The 18230-nt window shown below is 35.3% G+C and overlaps 1 protein-coding gene across 3 annotated transcripts in view; it reads right to left on the minus strand.

The window, feature by feature from the left end:
• The window catches only part of LOC131050621 (uncharacterized), a 73992-nt gene that overhangs the window by 12630 nt on the left and 43132 nt on the right, over positions 1–18230 (minus strand). For all 3 annotated transcript variants that reach the window (XM_057984815.2, XM_057984816.2, XM_057984814.2), the window contains exon 7: positions 17159–17204. In XM_057984815.2, the coding sequence (XP_057840798.1) occupies positions 17159–17204 (46 nt within the window). The remainder of the gene's footprint in view (positions 1–17158; positions 17205–18230) is intronic.

Consider the following 18230-nt stretch of genomic DNA (forward strand, 5'->3'; position numbering starts at 1 on the left):
CTCTTCAATATTTCTGCCCTTTGAAAGGCACACAACCTTTCACAATCAGTTCTGCACTTCTTATTTAAATCAGATCTGCACTTCCGATTCCCCAAATTAACCCCCCTTAAAATGCGTTCTCTTCTCCCTTTAATACCTCATATTTGGGGGAGTCACAACTTATCATTTCAGGCCTTTTGACCATTCATTAACTTTGATCAAATTTAATTATGTTCTTTTAAATTTAATTTTTATTTTTTTTCTTTTGTATTCTAGTTTTGTTATTATTATTATTTATTATTAAATTATATTTCAAAGTGGGGACATTACAAAATGGGGATCCACTGTTTTCACCGGGTTTGCTTAATCATTTGTCCTAGGTGTTTGCTTACTTTAGCTAAGGTTCGGCAGTGATTTCAAAATCTCTAGCCTTAGAGTGAGAAGGGTATGGTTCTAAATTCTATCAAGTCCTGAAGTTAATTAAGGAACGAAATTGTGAAACAAAGTATTCTGTAAAAATGAATGTCTAGGGTGAAAATCATGAAATTCTGATTTGTAGAAGTGATAGCGAAAAACTTGAAGAAATATGAATGTGAATGAATGAAGTTGTAAGGAGAATGTGAAATAATGAATGAAGATTCGAGTGAAAATTCAATTAGCAATGAAAGATTACCCTTGTTCCGGAACTAAACTTGGATTTGGATTTTTGTTCCATAACTAAACTGGGATTTGGATTTTTGATCCAAAAGAAGGTTGAATTCCGCCCAGCTTGTGAAAGGATGTTCCTAGCACCTTTGAACTTAATACAAACATGAAATCCAAAAGGTGAATGAAATTTCAACAAGTAAGAAAAAATCTTGAAGGATTAGTTCATACAAAGTTTTCACAAAATCAACGAAATTTGCCCTTCCCAAATAAAAGAATTAAAAATGAAAGTATGGAGAGAAACGATGAAAGGTTTGAGGAAGAGGAAAAGTGAAATTCAAAAATAAAACTGTCCAAAATTTGTTCCAAGCATTAGTGAATTTTCGCCAGGAACAATGTGAATTTTGTTCTAGGACAAGTCGCACCTCCACCTTAGAGTTCTTGCACAAGTTGGATTTCCGCCAAAAAATTCTTACACGAGTGAAAACTCTGCCCTTCACTTGCCAGCTTTGTGCAAGCAATCCTTGAAATTCCACTAGGAAATTGCATGCACTATTGAAATCTCCGCAAAGGTGGTGAGTTAGCATGAAAGGATCAGAGTTTACTATGACAAGAAGTGTGAAAACAATGTGAAATCAAACCAAGGCCTACCTGAAGTGAAAATAAGAATAAGTTCTCTCCAGAATGCCAAGATATATAGCAAAGATAATGCAAGGAGGCCAACCTAAATTGAAGGAAATAAAATTCCCTCCAAAATTCATTTGTAAAATGCAAAAGTCTGTGAAGAGGGCCAACTTGAAATGGAGATAATTTGGAAATTGAAAAGAAAGTAAAATCATTAGTTGGACAACCTTTGCCAAGGATGAGTAATTGCCATATGGAATGTCTATAAAGGTAAAATCAAGGAAGCCAATTTCACATCAAATCAAAGCAATTCAATAGTAGAAAAAGGAGTGAATTCCAGCAGAGAAGAAGATGAATTTGTGCAAGAAAATCAGGTCTGAAGCAAAGTAGTGAGTGAAAGAAGAAGGAAGCACCTGATCTGTCATTGACGACCATAAGGAGAAGTTATTTCTTGGAGGAAATACAAGTGATTTACATGCAAACTTCAGTGAATCCCTTCACAGATTGAGCATTTTCAGATTTTAAAACAATAGGAAAGACAACTAAAATCTGAAGAAAAATTGTGTGAGATCAATTTCTCAGAAATTTCCTAGTTAAAGAGTGTTGTTTCCAGATTATTGAAGGTGAAATCAAAATTCATTAAATTTCAATTTTCTCGAAAATTTTATGCAAGAGGTGAAAACAAAGGTTTTTGAAGGCTTTGTGAAGCATTCTTTGCATTATAGATTGTGCATTATTTATACCAATTTGAAAATCCAAATGTGTTTTATTTGCTTTAAGATTCAATTTCTTTCACAACTTTTCTTTGAAGAATGACTTTTCATGCGATTTCCTTTACTTCTTGTAGGAACTCAAGACAATAAACTTTCATTTTCTTATCATAATTTTCTTCCATTTCACCTAAAATGTTCCAAAATTAACAGTAAGGATATATTCACATTTGTAAATCAAAGCTATTTCTTTCCAAGTTTGATACAAGGAAAGTAATGGAAAATAAAGGACATCACAATATGAAGGATACAACTATGACAAGATCCAGATCAAGGATATCCAAGGAGGAGGATGGCAAATGATGAAGATGGAAATGCAAAAGAAACGACCGTAGAATGCATTTTGAGGAACCTAAGTTTAATCGAAAAACACTTAGAGAAGCGTGCAAGCTAAGGAAACTACAATTTTCACTCTTGAATAGATAGATTCAAAAGAGTTAATCAAAGTTAGAAACTTATCCAGTAGAAATATAAAGAATGGTATTATATCTGATAAAGATGATGCAATTTGGGAATATGAGCCATTACAATCAGTCAAAAAAAACTAGATGATGTTAAGTATCAAGAGATATTGCTAGAGATGCAGAGACTTCTTTATGATGATATAGAAGTTGAGTTGAAACAAAGAGTTGAGGTGGTGTTAAGGATAGAAATCCAACCTACCCCACAAATGACAAGTCAAGGATTATTGTGTCAACATTCATTGAACTTGACTTCAAGAGAGATGGACATGTAAAAGGCACTAAATGAAATATTACAAATCATTTTTTCATTGGTCTTTTCCCTAAAAGGACATGTATTCAAAAATTATATAATTTTCTCATTGGTCAAGAATATTGTAAGTGGTTAGGTATACCCAGCCCCACCTTAGGGTTTTATTGTTTAATCCTGATCATTGATTAGTATCAATTTGGGCCCTTGATTTGTAATTGGGAAGTCTATAAAAGGCTTAGACTTTTCATTTGTAAAAGGGGAGGAGATGTAATATCCCTACACTAATGTTTTCATAATATCATTATTATCATTCTTTTACAAGAGACTACCTTCAGAGATCCGTTGGGCAATCCTTTTAATGTAACTTCTTGCCGATCATGTTGTAAACGGATTGTTAAGTTCGGTAGATCGAACATAAAGCATCCCAGGGAGTATATTCAGAGAGTACCTAATATTATATCAGCATCTAATTGTGGTACAATCTTTGTGCATTTGACCATGGCTCCTGTTGCAGTCGCCGCAGTAAATCCTTTGAAATTTTTAGTTTCCAACTTCCTTTTTGCCACCAGTTTTTCATCTATGAAGTTGTGAGTGTTGGCATTGTGTTGTCATTGACGTCAACCGGTATGGGATGATAACCAGCAAGTATTGGAAACCGGTATGAAATGTCAATCGGTAGGTATGTTCCAGTATGCAGATGCAATAAGGAGATCCACCGGTGAGCATGTATGAACATGAAGAAGACAAACCAACAAAGTGAATGGTTGTTGGATCACATGAAGTATGGACACAGAACCGGAAGCATTCTAAGTCAATATGATCTACCGGTAGGGTATATGAACCGGTAAAACACCGGTCCTGTGTCTTGGTCGGTGAATGAACTCAAACCGGCATAGCAGTATGGGTTGAGTTGGATGGTGTTTGAGGAGGACACGTAGATTCCATGTGGCAAGTATGCAGTGGCAGGCAAACCATCCATTGACTTGAGAGGTGATGAGCAGGTCGACTTTAAATAAGGAACCCGTGAATCACGGGTCAATGACAGAAGAAGTGCAACTCGAGGCGGATCAAGATGCAGAAGCTTTTTGGTGAGATAAATCAAGCACTCGATGGTCGAAGGAAACAACTAAGGCATTAATGGTGAATGACAGAGCAAGGCCGAAAAACAAGTTGCAGGTCACTAAATATAGAAAGCACGTACAGATGTCATCAGAAATGGTGATGGTGTTTGATCTACTGCAGATCATCAATCGAGGAGAGGAGATCCGATTAGATTTGATACGGATTTACTCGATGGAGAAAAACTCTAACGTGCCCAGTTTGAATAGAGGTTTTGGCAGGAACAATCAAGTATAAATATGCAGACTGAAGACTTAAGTTGATGATGCTTGATGCCAGCAAACTTAGAGTAACTGAGAGAGAAGAGACTGATTAGAGAGAAGATTAAAAGCATCTGAGTGTTGGAGTTGTCTGACAGAAAGGTAGAACCGGTAGAAGGTTTATCAAAGGTTTTACCGGTAAGGTTAGAGCAATCGGCAAGCTGCCAAATAGAACTACAATTGTGTAAACCGGCAAGGGGGATTCAGGAAGAAAGTTGCAGAAGGTGAAGGAGATAAGAGAGTGTACCAGTGAAGGGTATGCAAGACAGAATCTAGGCAGAAAAGGTATAAACAGAGCACAGAGAACCGACAGAGAACTGAGCAAGGGAGAACCAGTTGAGAAGAGTTAAACCGGTGAAGTTCTTGATTGCAAGAGTTACAAAACTCATTTGTAACAAGATTACAACTATTGTATTAATCTAATCTATAATACATCACTGAGTTGGAGCTCGGTGCAGGGGTTGGTGCTCCTTGGGTTGGTGTTTATCGTGAGGCTGGATTGGAGTAGTAGTCTCCAGCAGCATTTCTCACTGAGGTTTTTCCCGCTTTGGGTTTTCCTCGTACATCCGGTGTTATGTGTTGAGTATCTTTGTGTGTTTGCATTTGATCTCTATCCTTAGCTCACCGGTATATCCTCCTTGTGTCTGATTTGCTAACCGGTACCAAGAGTTTAGCTTAAAAGGTTTAGAATATTGGGAACCACTGATTCACCCCCCTCTCAGTGGTACATTGTTTTCAACAATGAGGCTCCGCTATCCACTAAGGTGATGACTTTTTGTCCTCTAAGGGTGGTCTTAATTCGGAAAGGATGGTGTTTGGAAGTTTGAGTGATAGTGGCTAGAGTTACTTGTTCTTCTTCACTATACTTAGCCTTCTTGTTGGGATTCTCTTCACTCTCTTCCTCAGAAGTTGCTTCTAATTGGTGGGCTTGGCTATTGCATTTATGGCCAAGTTCCCATCTCTCCTTGCATCTATAGCATGATTTTTTCTTATCTAAACCTCCTTTATGACAATTGTGCCCTCTTTCCCAAGGTTCTTAACATTTGAAGCATAAGTTCTTTCTTTTAAGCTCATCTCTATCTAGGTAACCCTTGCGGTGATTGTCCTTGTGAAAGCTTTTGTAGGATCATTTGGAGCTTTGGTATTTAGGAGTTGATGATTCTAATCTTAAGGCCTTTTCAATAGCATCATCTAGGGTTATTGGATTGAGGGCACCTACCAATCCTCTCAATGATTCTTTCAGCCCTTCCACAAATAGATAGGTTAGCCTATCTTCATCTATCCATGCAGCTCTTACTGCAATTATTTGGAATTTAGTGATGTATTCATCCACTGTCCCTAGCTGTTTTAGCTGAGTCAAATCCTTGAAGTCTTTTGGGGGATGTTTACAGTCAAAACTTTTAATCATTTTTTGTGAGAATTCTTCATAAGAGGTTATATTTTGGTGTCCTTGAGTGAGAATCCCATGGTGCCACCATTGGTGGGCTAAGCCTTCCAAGTTTAAGGTGGCAAATTGGACTGCATCCTCTTCTGTCATAGTACTGAGGGACCAAAAAGTATTTAATTTCTGCAATTAAGCATGGGCTGTGATTTTAACTGACCCATCAAATTTTGGGAGGGTTACTTTAAGTCCTTGCTTGAATGTCCCTTTTCTCTCCTAGGGGTCTCATGTTTCTTTGCTTCACAAAACTCCCTGAATGATATGATCCTTCTTACTTCAAGACTTAAGTTTGTGTATGCTTCTGCCATTTCCTCCAATGTTGTTATGGAGAGGATTAATTTCTTCTTCCTCCATAGGTTTATCATTACTTAGTAGGAAGGATGGCTTTGGGATCTTAGGTCTGGATGATCTACTATTATTTTCTAAGTGATTTGTACTGATGTCCCTTCCACTAGGATTTGTTCTAAGATCATTGATTGAGGTATTCATGTTTTGTAAGGCTTGCATGAGGACTTGGGTTCTTTAATTTTGTTCCATCCATGTCTCGGTTGTTATCTCCATAAATGTCCTCATTTCATCACCTGTTGTTCAGCCATATTATTGTTTTGATTAAAATTGGAATTCGCTGCAATTTTCCTCCTTTCCCTTTCTAAAGCTCTTTGTGCCCTTTTGATGCCTTTCCACGAGATGGCAGGATATAGCTCTGATACCAATTGTAATGTCCCCTACAGGGTTTAGGCCTGTTTTAACCATAATTAATCTATTTCAATATATTTACGACTTAAACTAAATTGATTAGGAGATAAATCAATCTTAACATGAATCAAATCTGTGATATTCCATAGTTCAATTACTTTTTCAATGTAAATTGTTCATCTACCATGTTAGATAATTAATTCTATCATACTAGATAATTATTTTTATCATCCAAAATTCTTAATGCGAGTGCCTTCAGTTCTAAGGAAGAAGAGGATGTCTATGTTACCAAAGTGCTTAGAGGCCAAAATACAATAGGCTCCCTCAAAGTTTATGGATCCAAGCCCCTACCCTATCTTGGGACCATGCCCTCAAAGTTTACGGGATGCTGATCCTTACCCTATCTTGGGATTCATCCTATTGATTAGATTTAGACTGCCCCTCTTTGGAAACAACTGTCTCTTCTTATGGAGACATCTACTTGGCCAAGGGATGACTCTTTCCTTGATAACCGATAGACTTAGGAACCAAGGCATTTGTTCAATTGAAACATTAGGCACAAATCACTATTCTCATTTTCTTTTAATTTGCAATACTTGATCAAAGTAGTATATATTAAATGATAAATATTTTAATATCATTTAATAATACTATATATATATATATATATATATATATATATATATAGTAATTTATCTACAAATTATTGTTTCATCATTAATAAATATGTTAAGTGCAAGGAAAAGAATGATACTAATGATATTATAAAAACTTAGTGTAGGGAAATTACAAGAGACTAGAAATTGTTGCTGAGATTATGTTGGAATAAATACATAATTTTCATTGAAGATATGGTGAACATTTGTGATAGGTTCCAACATTTTGCATGGTTTCCACTTCTCAATATTTAGTTAAAGTTCATTGATTTTAATGGTGAAATGCCAAGATATTTGATATTTTGTTGATTGCAAATTACTTTGCATGGTTAGTTTGAACCTTATTGTGGCAATAGTTTGATTGTGGATGTTCATTTGGATTGCACCAACATTGGGTATTTAGATAGATATTTACAATATGAAAATCTTTCACTACCTTTGAAAATTGCACTCTTTCTATGTCGTTGTGAGCTATCTTTGGTTAAGTAGAAAGTAGTTCCACAAGAATTTGTCTATCTAAAACACTATCCATAATCATCATTATCCTTAGGGTCTTAGCCTAGTTTCTCTAACCCTAATCTTTTTGTCCTTTTATTTGAAGATTTCAAGTTATTTTAGCAGAAAGCATCACTTAGATTGCCATAACAGATGTTCAAAGTTTCAGCTTTGTAGAACTGTAAATCCCTTTGTGTAAACAGAAAATCACATCATTTTTCACTTTGTTTATCCCTCACATTGTCAAGACTTGACAATAGGAATATTGGGGTGACCTTATTTGATCATATCTTTAGGATTTGAGGTTTCCTTATTCAAAAGAGGATAGAATACTTCGTGTATTTTATTCTATGTTGGAGAGTATCACAAAACACCCATCAACAAACTTCACCTTTGTACATCAATTCCATTGTATTTACATAAAGCAAGGCATGTGTGTGTTAATATTTTGCACTCGTGCAAGAACAGGGGGAAGAAAAGAAATAAACAAAAATCAAAGCTCACATTTAACAATGTTGCAAATGGTCAAAATTTTATTTCCCATAAAGAGGTTAGCTCCGTAAGTTATGCTTCTTGCAATTTGTCATATCCCCCCAAGCAAACATCGTGGGAAAAGACCTTGAGCCAAGATACTCACATGCGCTAAGCAATTACCAACCAATGGGTTAGTGACCCAAAATAAAGAAATAGAATGATGTATTTTTCAATTTAGAATTGATATAAGGCATCCTAGAGACCTATTGTGACCTAATTCACACATCGCCTCATTGCAAATGGGGACCCCCAGTTGTTTGCTTTTTTGGGTTTTTTCCTAGCTTTGTAGTTTCATAGATCCAATTTTTGAGTGAGTTTTTGAGTTGAGTTTTTTAAGGTCATCCCGAGCCAAATTGAGGAATCATGCTCAAAATCATGTATGAACGTTGTCAAAGTGCTTAGAAGCTTTTAAGGACAAGGATCGCAATTGCTTTGGGTCATTTCTGACAACTTTCTATTTTTAGAAATTTCTGCTTTTTGCTTTTTTCTGCTTTTTCTGAAAGTGGCATATGGGTTTTGTTCCTCATGTCATTTCATTTCTGCCCATGTTATTGGAATTTGAAAGTCTTGTCTCTAGGTATAAAAAGGACTTCAAAAATTTTGTTTTTTTTTCTGAGATTAGGGTTTTGTTCTTTAGGTCATATCAATCCTGCCCATTTCTTCAGATTCGAGAAATTTTGCTTCTGAGTATAAAAAGCAAGGGTTTTCAATTGTTGTTTTTTTTCCAAGATTAGGGTTTTGATCTTCATGCCAAATTATTACTACCCATGTTTTCAGATTTCAAAAATTGTCTTTAAGGGTAAAAAGCAAAATGCAAACCCTAATTAGGGTTTTGTTCCAAAAGATTATCCATATGATCAGTGCCCATGTTCTCAGATTTCAAAAATTAGGTCTCCAAGTGCAAAAAGCAAAGTGGAAACCCTAATTAGGGTTTTGGTCCGGATGAACTATTGATCAAGTATGAAGGTAACAGTGGGAAATGGCACATTGAAAATTTCGCCTAAGTTGAAGAAATGAAAATGGCAGATGATCAATCAAGTCCGCCAAGGCTCAGAGTCAAACAAGTGAAATGGTAGATGAACAGTCAAGTCTGCCCAAGTTTGCCAAGGCATAGGAAAGTTGTCCAATGAAGATCCAAGTCCACTTCACGTCCAAGTAAAATTGTCCGACACTTGGTAAACTCCTACCAATGGTTAATTAACTCTTGGCAAGAGTTAGTAAAACTCTTACGTAGAGTCAAGCAAGCAAAATCAAGTTGAAAATAAATTAAGGCATGGACGAGGTCAAGCAGATATGAAGGTGATTATCCAAGATGGTCCAAGACAACAAAGCATAGAGCATGGCGAAGTCTTTGTCAAGTCCGCCAAGACATGACAAGACTCTATCCAACACCGTGTTGTCTAAGATTCATCCAAGTCCGCCTAGGAGCCTTCCAAAGTTGGTATGAATATGTCAAGAAATCACCCAAACTCACCATGTTGGAATAAAGCAAAGTTGGCATGAGAATTGCCAAGCTGGCAAAGATATTAATCACATGGCATTAAGGTTAGCCCAAGCAAATAAAACAAGTGACATGGCATTCACAAATTCGCTTAAAAGATAGCAAAATGGAATCAAACATAGTGATATGGTGGAAGCTTCAAAATTGCAAAAGATATTAGCCAATAAAGCTAATAAGGAAAGTTCGCTTGGGTTTTGAATTAGAAGCATTATGAAATGGCATCCAAAAACAAATAAAGATTTCTCAAATTCACATTCTAGAAGAAAGCAAAGGATTTCCAAAAATCGCCCTCTAGAAGAAAGCAATTAAAACAATAAACAATACCAAACAAGCAAATAAAGCTAAAGCTTAGCCAAAGGATCATATCAAGCTTGCATTCTAGAAGAAAGCGAGTAAAACTTTCCTAAAGTTCGCTCAAATTGAAGATAAAGCCAAGGCAAGACTTCATGAAGCTTCCAAAGTTCACTGAGATTGAAGGAACTTTCTAAAAATTCGAACAAAGCAAGGAATAAAGCTTCTAGAAACCGCCAAGGAGCTATAAAACATAGTTTTTACTTCATTAAAGATTTATTTATTTGCCAAGCAAGGTTCGAAGCATAAGCCTATGTCAAAATTCGCCAAAATTGAGCAAAGCAAGCAGCTTGCAAGCATGAAAGAGCCTAATCAAATTATCAGACTTCACATAGAGATAACAAAATCCACCATGGAGATAAGAAATGAAGCATGTCTAAGGGTTTGAAAACCAAACAAAATTGTCTTATCAAACTCAAAGTTTGCCATGTTCAAAGAGATGAAGTTGGCATGAATAATGTCAAAGCAAATTCGCTTAAAGCATGAAGAGAGATGTTCAACTGCTTGGCCTAGGGGAGGATAAAGTTGGCAAAGATTCATCAAAGTCCGCCTAACCTTGAGAGATTCATCATATTCCGCCCTATTCAAAAGGCTTCCAAAGCTTCCAAGAAGACATGATCTCAGCAAACAAATAAAGCAAATTTGTCTGAAGACTGTCCGAACTTCTTCCAAGTTCGCTTGGACAGATTGACAAGAGATTAGTGAAAGATAGCAAAGAGTCTTCCAGCTACGCGTCCTCTAGAAAAGGTTTTGTCTAAAGAAATAAAGCACAAATTGAAACTTGTCCAATGGACTGAGAACTTCACCTTTGCCAAGATGAAAGAATTCAAGCATGACAATCAATCCAAAGTTCGAAATCTGTCTTACAAAAGCATAGCATAACATGATCCAAGTACGCCTAGGATTGGATAATAAAACATGACACAAGATGAAATAAAGCTTGCCAAGATGACATGACAAAGAGCAAGACAAACTGTCTGATCATCGTTAAAGTCCACCATGAACAACAAGCACAAGTCAAGACAACTTCCAAACATACATGCCCATCAAGACATAAAAGACATATGACTGTCAAAAATCATTCCAAGTCCGATCCAAGACATAAGTTGGCAAGCCAAACATAAAGCATGTCCATGATCAAAAAGAATGCTTAAAACCCTTCAAAGTTCAAGTTTGCCTAAAGGAGAAGAAATTAAAGCAATTTGAAGGATGATTGTCCAAGAACATTCCAAATCCAAGAGCAAAACCAATTGACATGAAGCATGCCAAGGCATGGAAGGTGCAGATTGAATCAAATTTGTTCCAAGACACAAACCCTAAAGCATGACATATCCACAACCAAGACATAAGACAAGACTAAAAAATTGTCCAAACCCTTGTCCAAAAAAATTTAATCAAGCATAGACACAAATTGATTCATCCAAACATAAATGGAATATGTGAAGATGCCTGACCAGAGACCTAAAATTGATCTATTAATCAGACATGAGGGCAATTAATTTGCCATGCCATGAAGAAAGACAAGTTTTGCCAAATCCACATGAAAACAATTTTCAACACTCGAAAAAAATTTAAAATCCAAGAAAATTCAATTTGAAAGAAAGTTCTAGAAGATTCCTTATAGCTAAAGATGGAATTTTGAGAGGAAAATAAAAACTTTCCATTTTGGAAAAGATTAAAACAAAAAAATAATTAAATAATTAAAAAACAAAAATAAATTTCTAAGTTTAAGAACCCTAGACTATATATTTTCAACAAATTCATTTCACAATTCATTACTCGGGTTGAGAATTCGGAGAACACTGAAGAGAAATTTTCCAGAATAAAATTCTTCCCAAGTGTTGAAATCAAGAAATTAAGTGCTTTTTTAGATTTTAAGACAGAATTTCGAGTCGAAGGTAAATTTCAATCATTCAAAGATTCAATCCTATTGAATTTTCTTACCTTTTTGTCTTATTTCTCTCAATTTTATCAATTTCTTGGCCAAACCCTTCACTTTAAGTCTACTTTTTCGCAGAAACTTAACCTTTTAACAGGCTGAAAGTGAAATTTTCGGAAAAGAGGATTAAAAATCAGAATTAAAATCTGAAAATAACATTAAGTTTTCATGTGTTTTTCAGGTGGATGACCAAGGAAACACAATGAAGTTCGCCAACAAGGGAGCACAATCGAAGTCCAAGATCAAATACGAATGGAAGAACATCACTGTCCAAGATTAAATAACATTTAATAATTAAATGTTATTTAATTATTAAATAACATTTCCTTTATTAAAATAAATTAAGTATATTTCCTTTATTTTTCATAGATTACTTATATTATTATTTTAATTATTCATTTACAATAACCTTATTTAATTAATCCACATAAGTGATTTTACATCTCGTGATACCGTAGGGGTTATCACAGAATCAATCCATCAAGAAGATGAACCACCATCTCCTACTAGCACAGAAATCCTAGAATCAGAAAATGAAATGGATGTTGACGAAGGAGAATTTCAAGAGGGAATGATTTCCGCTCTCCGAGGTATTGCACATAAAGAAGGCAACCAAGAAATAGAAGGCAACCAAAAAGTAGAAGGCATTGAGCAGCCCACTGTTCTTGATTGGCTAAGGGAGAGATTGAAAATAAAAACACAAGTAGTAGAAGAACAAGAAGAAGATGACATGGTTGATTTCTTGGCTAGATTAGAGTAAACTGTTGTGAAGAAGATAGCCAAAAAGTTCTCCACCATCCAGAGAGATGAAATAGGATGCAGGACAAGACAGATTGCAATGCCAAAAGTAGACAAGGCAAAGGGAGATATTGGTCCCCATGAATACGAAATCATTGCATTCAATTTGGAACCAACTACCAAGAAGCAGGAAGCTGAAGATTTCGACAATTCAGTTGCTTCCATGAAGGCAAGACTGGATCAAGAAGTAGGAAAGGAGTATAAGAGAGAAGTTGAGCGTCTGAGGGATTACATTCAGCATTTGACTACTAGACCACTTGATCAAACAAATCCAGAAGCTCTTTCACTCTTGAATTCACAAGAAGCCGCTGAAAATACTGAGGAAGAAAGGATAACAGCTAGAGAGACTAAAGATTGGATGGAAAGTATAAGAAAAGAAGTAGCCACGTTTATGGAAGGAATATCATCAGTACATGAACAAACCTCTTCTTTACTTTCCAGGCTTGTGAACATGGCAGAAGTATGGGCTGACTTCCAAGATATCCAAGATAGAATTATCCCATGCCTTAGAGAGCTGAAAGGAGTCCCACCACAAGAATTGGTTAATGGAAAGATAATTGAAGCAGGGGCTGCCTATGACTTCAACTGTTGGCACTGGACGTTGGTTGCACGGAATGAAGTCTTAGAAAAAGTAAAGGTTGATGTTGATAGAATAGAAGAACAGATAAAGGCGATTCTGGACAAGATTTTCCTTATAGTTGCATAGATACTTGGAAAAGAAACTATCCAAGAAAGGGACATGCAGTTGGAGAATCTGAAGGTCAAAACACAAGACATCTTCTTTGCCATCATAGTACCAGTCTTGAAGAGCAATTTGGCTAAGGCATCGAACCTCTTGTCCATCAAAGATGCTTTTCAAAAGCAAGAACTAGACTGGGAAATCACTTTTGCTCTATGTGCAGATGACTTGGAAGGTTTAGAATTAAGAATCAACATGTTGCCACATGTCACAATGGAGGAAGTTTACCAAATTGTGTCCAGGTGTAATGTCCCCATTTTTTGGAGAAGAATTAATTAATTAATTTAATTAGTTAAGTTGTCCAAAATATTATTATTTTTCATGGATAGCTTAATTAATAATATTAAGTTAATTATTTATAAAGTTATCAAATAAATTAAAAACTAAAAGATGACTTTATATTTAATTAATTTAATAAAGTGACTTAATTAAATATAATATCATAAAATCACTTAAGTGAAATAATATTATTTTAAAATTATTTCTAGAAGCTTCTGGATGTTGGGGTGAAAAAGTATTAAAGGAGATCAAGTTGAGCTTCAAGGCAGCCAGGAATTGATATTTGAATTGATTGGGTTTTGTGGAGCCAAGGGGTTTCTGCAAATCTTTGTCTTTGGGAACGAAAACTCCCATTGATAGCATAATTGAAGGAGTGAAAGAACTCTCGAGGGGTTGCATCGAGGAGGTGATACTTCAATCATCTCAATTGTGCTTGAATTGTGGCCAAAGGCCAACTCAGCTTAAGTTCGGTTTTGTGAAGTAAATGGAGACATTTTGGTATGGAGCCTTCACTTGTGAATTGATTGATTTCAGTTTTGGCGTCCATTTATTGAGGGCAGATAGGCGCTCGATTTAGGAGTAATTTGGAGGTGATTTTGTGAAGTTTGGAGGAGGTTCTTAGATTTATACAGGTCTGCCATGAAGGTTGATTAGACTACATGAGACTCACATTTATGTTCCTGGCATTTGATAGAAGAGGCAAATCGCTCTGGGTATTTGACCAATCATTTTCCTCAGACTAGACCATCATTTCCAGCATGTTTTGAAGGCTTTCCTAAGTTTGAAGGTGACATGAACAGTGGTCGTGAACAGTGTCGTCACTACAATGGTCGTGAACATTACCGCTACAGTATCTAGGCATTTGTATTGGATGTTGCTTGCTTCTTCAACTACCATTTGGGGCGATTTTGTAACCAGGATCTTTTTCATTGTTTCCATGTCAATTTGGGTCAATTGTGCTACTGTAGATGATATGATTTCAGCAGACATATATATGTAATTCAAATCTGAGTTTGTATAAGATATTGCATCCAATTAAGGAGTGGGTTTTGAGCTTTATATATGCTGTCATGAAGTCTTGCTACTAATCTGAGGATGCATGACAATTGTTTGTCAAAATAACAGTTTGTTGTAGGTGTACAATTCTTGCATTTGATCCATGTAATTGCATCAGAAAAATACAAAACAATTGTACATTCATCTTAGAGGGTTATCTTCTTGTTTAGTAACTTATGCAAGTCGTCTTTTGATTGTAAGTCGAAGTTAATGCTGTCAAAACAAGTCTGAAGTATCATATCAAGCCAAAACTGCATAACACACAAGGTTATTCAATTGTCCAGAAAACAGCATAACACGCAGGTTATACAGTCTAATACCTTTGAACAGCAGATTAAAGTTTGTCAGCCAACTGTTTGTAAATATTCCTTGCATATTCAATCTATCCACTATTGAGGATATTACACTAGGTTCATTGAATATCAGAAGAAGGGGATGCAATCCTAAAAGATAGCATATTGTGCCACTTGTCTCTCATCTGACCGATATTTGACCTATTTTGGGAAAGCTTCATTAGGGTTAGGTTGTCTTAATCTCGACCACTGATCTTAGATCGATCTTGGTCATTCATTTGTTTTCAGAAACTCTATATAAACTCATTCTCTCATTTCATTTTAGTGTGGAGAGATTTATGAAATTGTTGCTTAGAGCTATTTGAGTAATAAATGTTTATTATCAGTATTGTCTTGAAATCTTTTTATTGCTAAATGGTTGCATGGTTGCATATTTCCATCAACACTTGTGTGGGATTTTGCCAAGATCAAGGGCACAATGAAAAGTATTAAAATAGAGACAAAAGAATGACAAGAACAAACTGTATTCTCATCAATATGAAAATGATCAACTGGATTCATACCAATACAATGAATATAGGCTTGCTTATATAGGCAAGGCCATATGGATGTACGAGCACACAATCATGACATGTGGCTCAATGAGAAACAAGGGTAGGTAAGAAATACTAGGGGTAGGTAGGAAAAATAATATAATATTCCACAAGAGGTGGATGACCCACCGAATGTGGAGTGTAACAGCAAAATAAGACCACAAAAGGTGGAATTTCTCCTACAAGTTCTATCCCTATGTGCACACTTCCCTAAGTGTCTCAAATCCAAACTACGAAGAGATGCATTATCCTAAGTTAACTTAAGTAAAGTGTAATAATATCCATAATGAATATTTATTTACACCAACAACTTGGATTAAATTTGCTTAAGTTATTTGCTTTGAAGTTGTTAAATGAATGATAGATTTGATAGTATAGATTGGTGAGATTTTGCTCATACTTTCTTTGGATGGATGATTTCCATTCAATGTGTAAAGTTAGCCTGAGCTTTTAATGTGGATGTTTAACTTCTACTTGGAATAATATTGTTCAATTGTTGGTACTATTCCTAAGTTTGAAAATCATAAGCACAATCCTAGAAGATTGTACATACTTTGCATAGTTGTCTCACATGTGGCGAAACAAAGTATTGTTATTAGTTTCACCCAGTCTACACCGTCTCGAGTTCCTAGAATTAGTTAGAACTCCTAAACCCTATCCTCTTTTATCCTTTTTTGAAGTCCTAAACCAAAAAATCCAAAAACAGAGAGCAGAAATTGTTAAAATCTGCCTAAGTACAGCTTAAATGACATGAGTTGACAGCGTAAGTCCCCCTTGAGATTTTCAGCATACACTACCCAAGAAGCTATCCCATTAAAGTCGCTTGTTCTCACATATAGACCTTGGAATCACCATATGATCTTCTCGCAACCTTAGCATAAGCGGTGGTTTTTCAGGAGAGGATAGAGTATCCTTGGGGTATTTTATTCTAATGTTTGGTAGATGATAAAACAGACACCAACAAGACCTATATCATTATCAATCATAAGACACTTTTACAGTATGCTTCTCGTTGTCGACATAAATGTAGGTGAATTATTTTTCATCAAAAAGCACTTTAAACATATTGGTGTGAGCCTCATGTTAGAATAGTATCTATAATTTCCTTGGTTCTCCCTTATATTTTGCTATGACTTCACAAGTTGTATTGAGTTCACATGCTAATTTGCCCTCAACATAGACTTGTTATAATATATACTGTCCAAAAGTAGTTAGAACATATATTATAATGGTTAGCCTCACAAATTCTACTGAAACATGTATTAAAGATCAGTGAAATAAAAGCAAATAACTATTAAAAAGCATAATTTACGACATTTTTTAGAAGATAGGCATTGATTATCATTAATATCATTTTGATTTATTCACTAGAAACCAAGCAAAATCAAATGAAAGATCAGTATATGCTAATTGATCACTGTTGACTAACATAGAAGCAATTTTCTTTGGGTTAAAGACTACAGATGATGCATGTTCAATAGTTAATGGCCATTTGTTTTCTGCTAACCAGCATGCTCATCGCCAAACACCTTTATCTTCCTTTCCTTCCATTAACCATCCAGTTAGCTTTGTCAAAAAAAAATTATTGAATGTCTTAAAAGTGATTGGAAAATGTTATTTATCAGTTCAAATTTGTACCAGACAAGTAAATAATTCATATTAAGCATCCATTCTACCTTTGAAAATAAGTGCTCCATATGCAATTGCAGCACCAACATGTCCCTAGCAATGACAAGAAACAAAATTGGATTAGAGCCTTAAAAGTAAAAACATGCATTTGTGCAGTGTTTCAGGACAAAATCTTGTATAGAAACGAGAATTTCTTGAGGTTGAGCTACAAATTGAAAAAGAAATAAGTTTCTCGCTTAAGCTTCAAAATCAATAGAATTAACTGTTTTCTGTTTGATAATTTAGCAGGAAATCTGAGAATCTTGCAAAGTAGTTTGACCACCTTTTTTTTTTCAATTTCAAAGTTCCTTGTGGATTGTTGTGATTCAACACAATGAACCATTAGACCATAAGGTTTTTCATTGTCGATTGGTGCAATATGCAAAATAATCAAAAAAAATATTTAAATAAATTTAAATGAGAGAATTTCAGAATTTCTTTTTTTGTTCACTTGCCCTAAATTGAAATGTATTGATTTCTAATTCTTTTTCTCTTGCAGTAGGTTAAACATTGATGTTTTCTTGTTTATATGCCTTTTGCACTGTGTTTAAAAAAAATCATTGTTATCCTTATGGAGATTTTCCTAAATACTCTCTTTTCTTTTTTCTTTTTATTTGCAATAGGGCACAACAATGCACTTTAAAGGATGTAAAATGTTGTTTAATTTTTAACACTTGTTTTTCCATAAGGTTATGTACTCCATTAAGTAACAGATTGAAATGTAGTACTTCTCTATTGCCTAATCATCCATATTCCCACTATAATTGACCATGATCTTTCCATTTTGAGAGATACTCAAGACCCTTTGAAATAATAATATCCTCTATCTGAACTGTGGCTTGTATAGCCAACACTCTGTAAATCTGCCACAAAATCCCTCAAAGGAAAATAAGGCATGACCAGTACCTTATGAAGTTTGCCCTGCGAAAATGGCCAACCTTAACAAGTCATCAACAGCAATGTCAGGCCACCACATTCAACATATTTCTTAAGTGTGCCAATCTAACTCTTCTAGTGTGCTGAAATATAGATGATGAGATCCTTTCTTTGTTGACGAGGGTGCTGCCATATAGAAATGCA

This window comes from Cryptomeria japonica, chromosome 8 (genome assembly GCF_030272615.1).
Source record: "Cryptomeria japonica chromosome 8, Sugi_1.0, whole genome shotgun sequence".
NCBI classification, from domain to species: domain Eukaryota; kingdom Viridiplantae; phylum Streptophyta; class Pinopsida; order Cupressales; family Cupressaceae; genus Cryptomeria; species Cryptomeria japonica.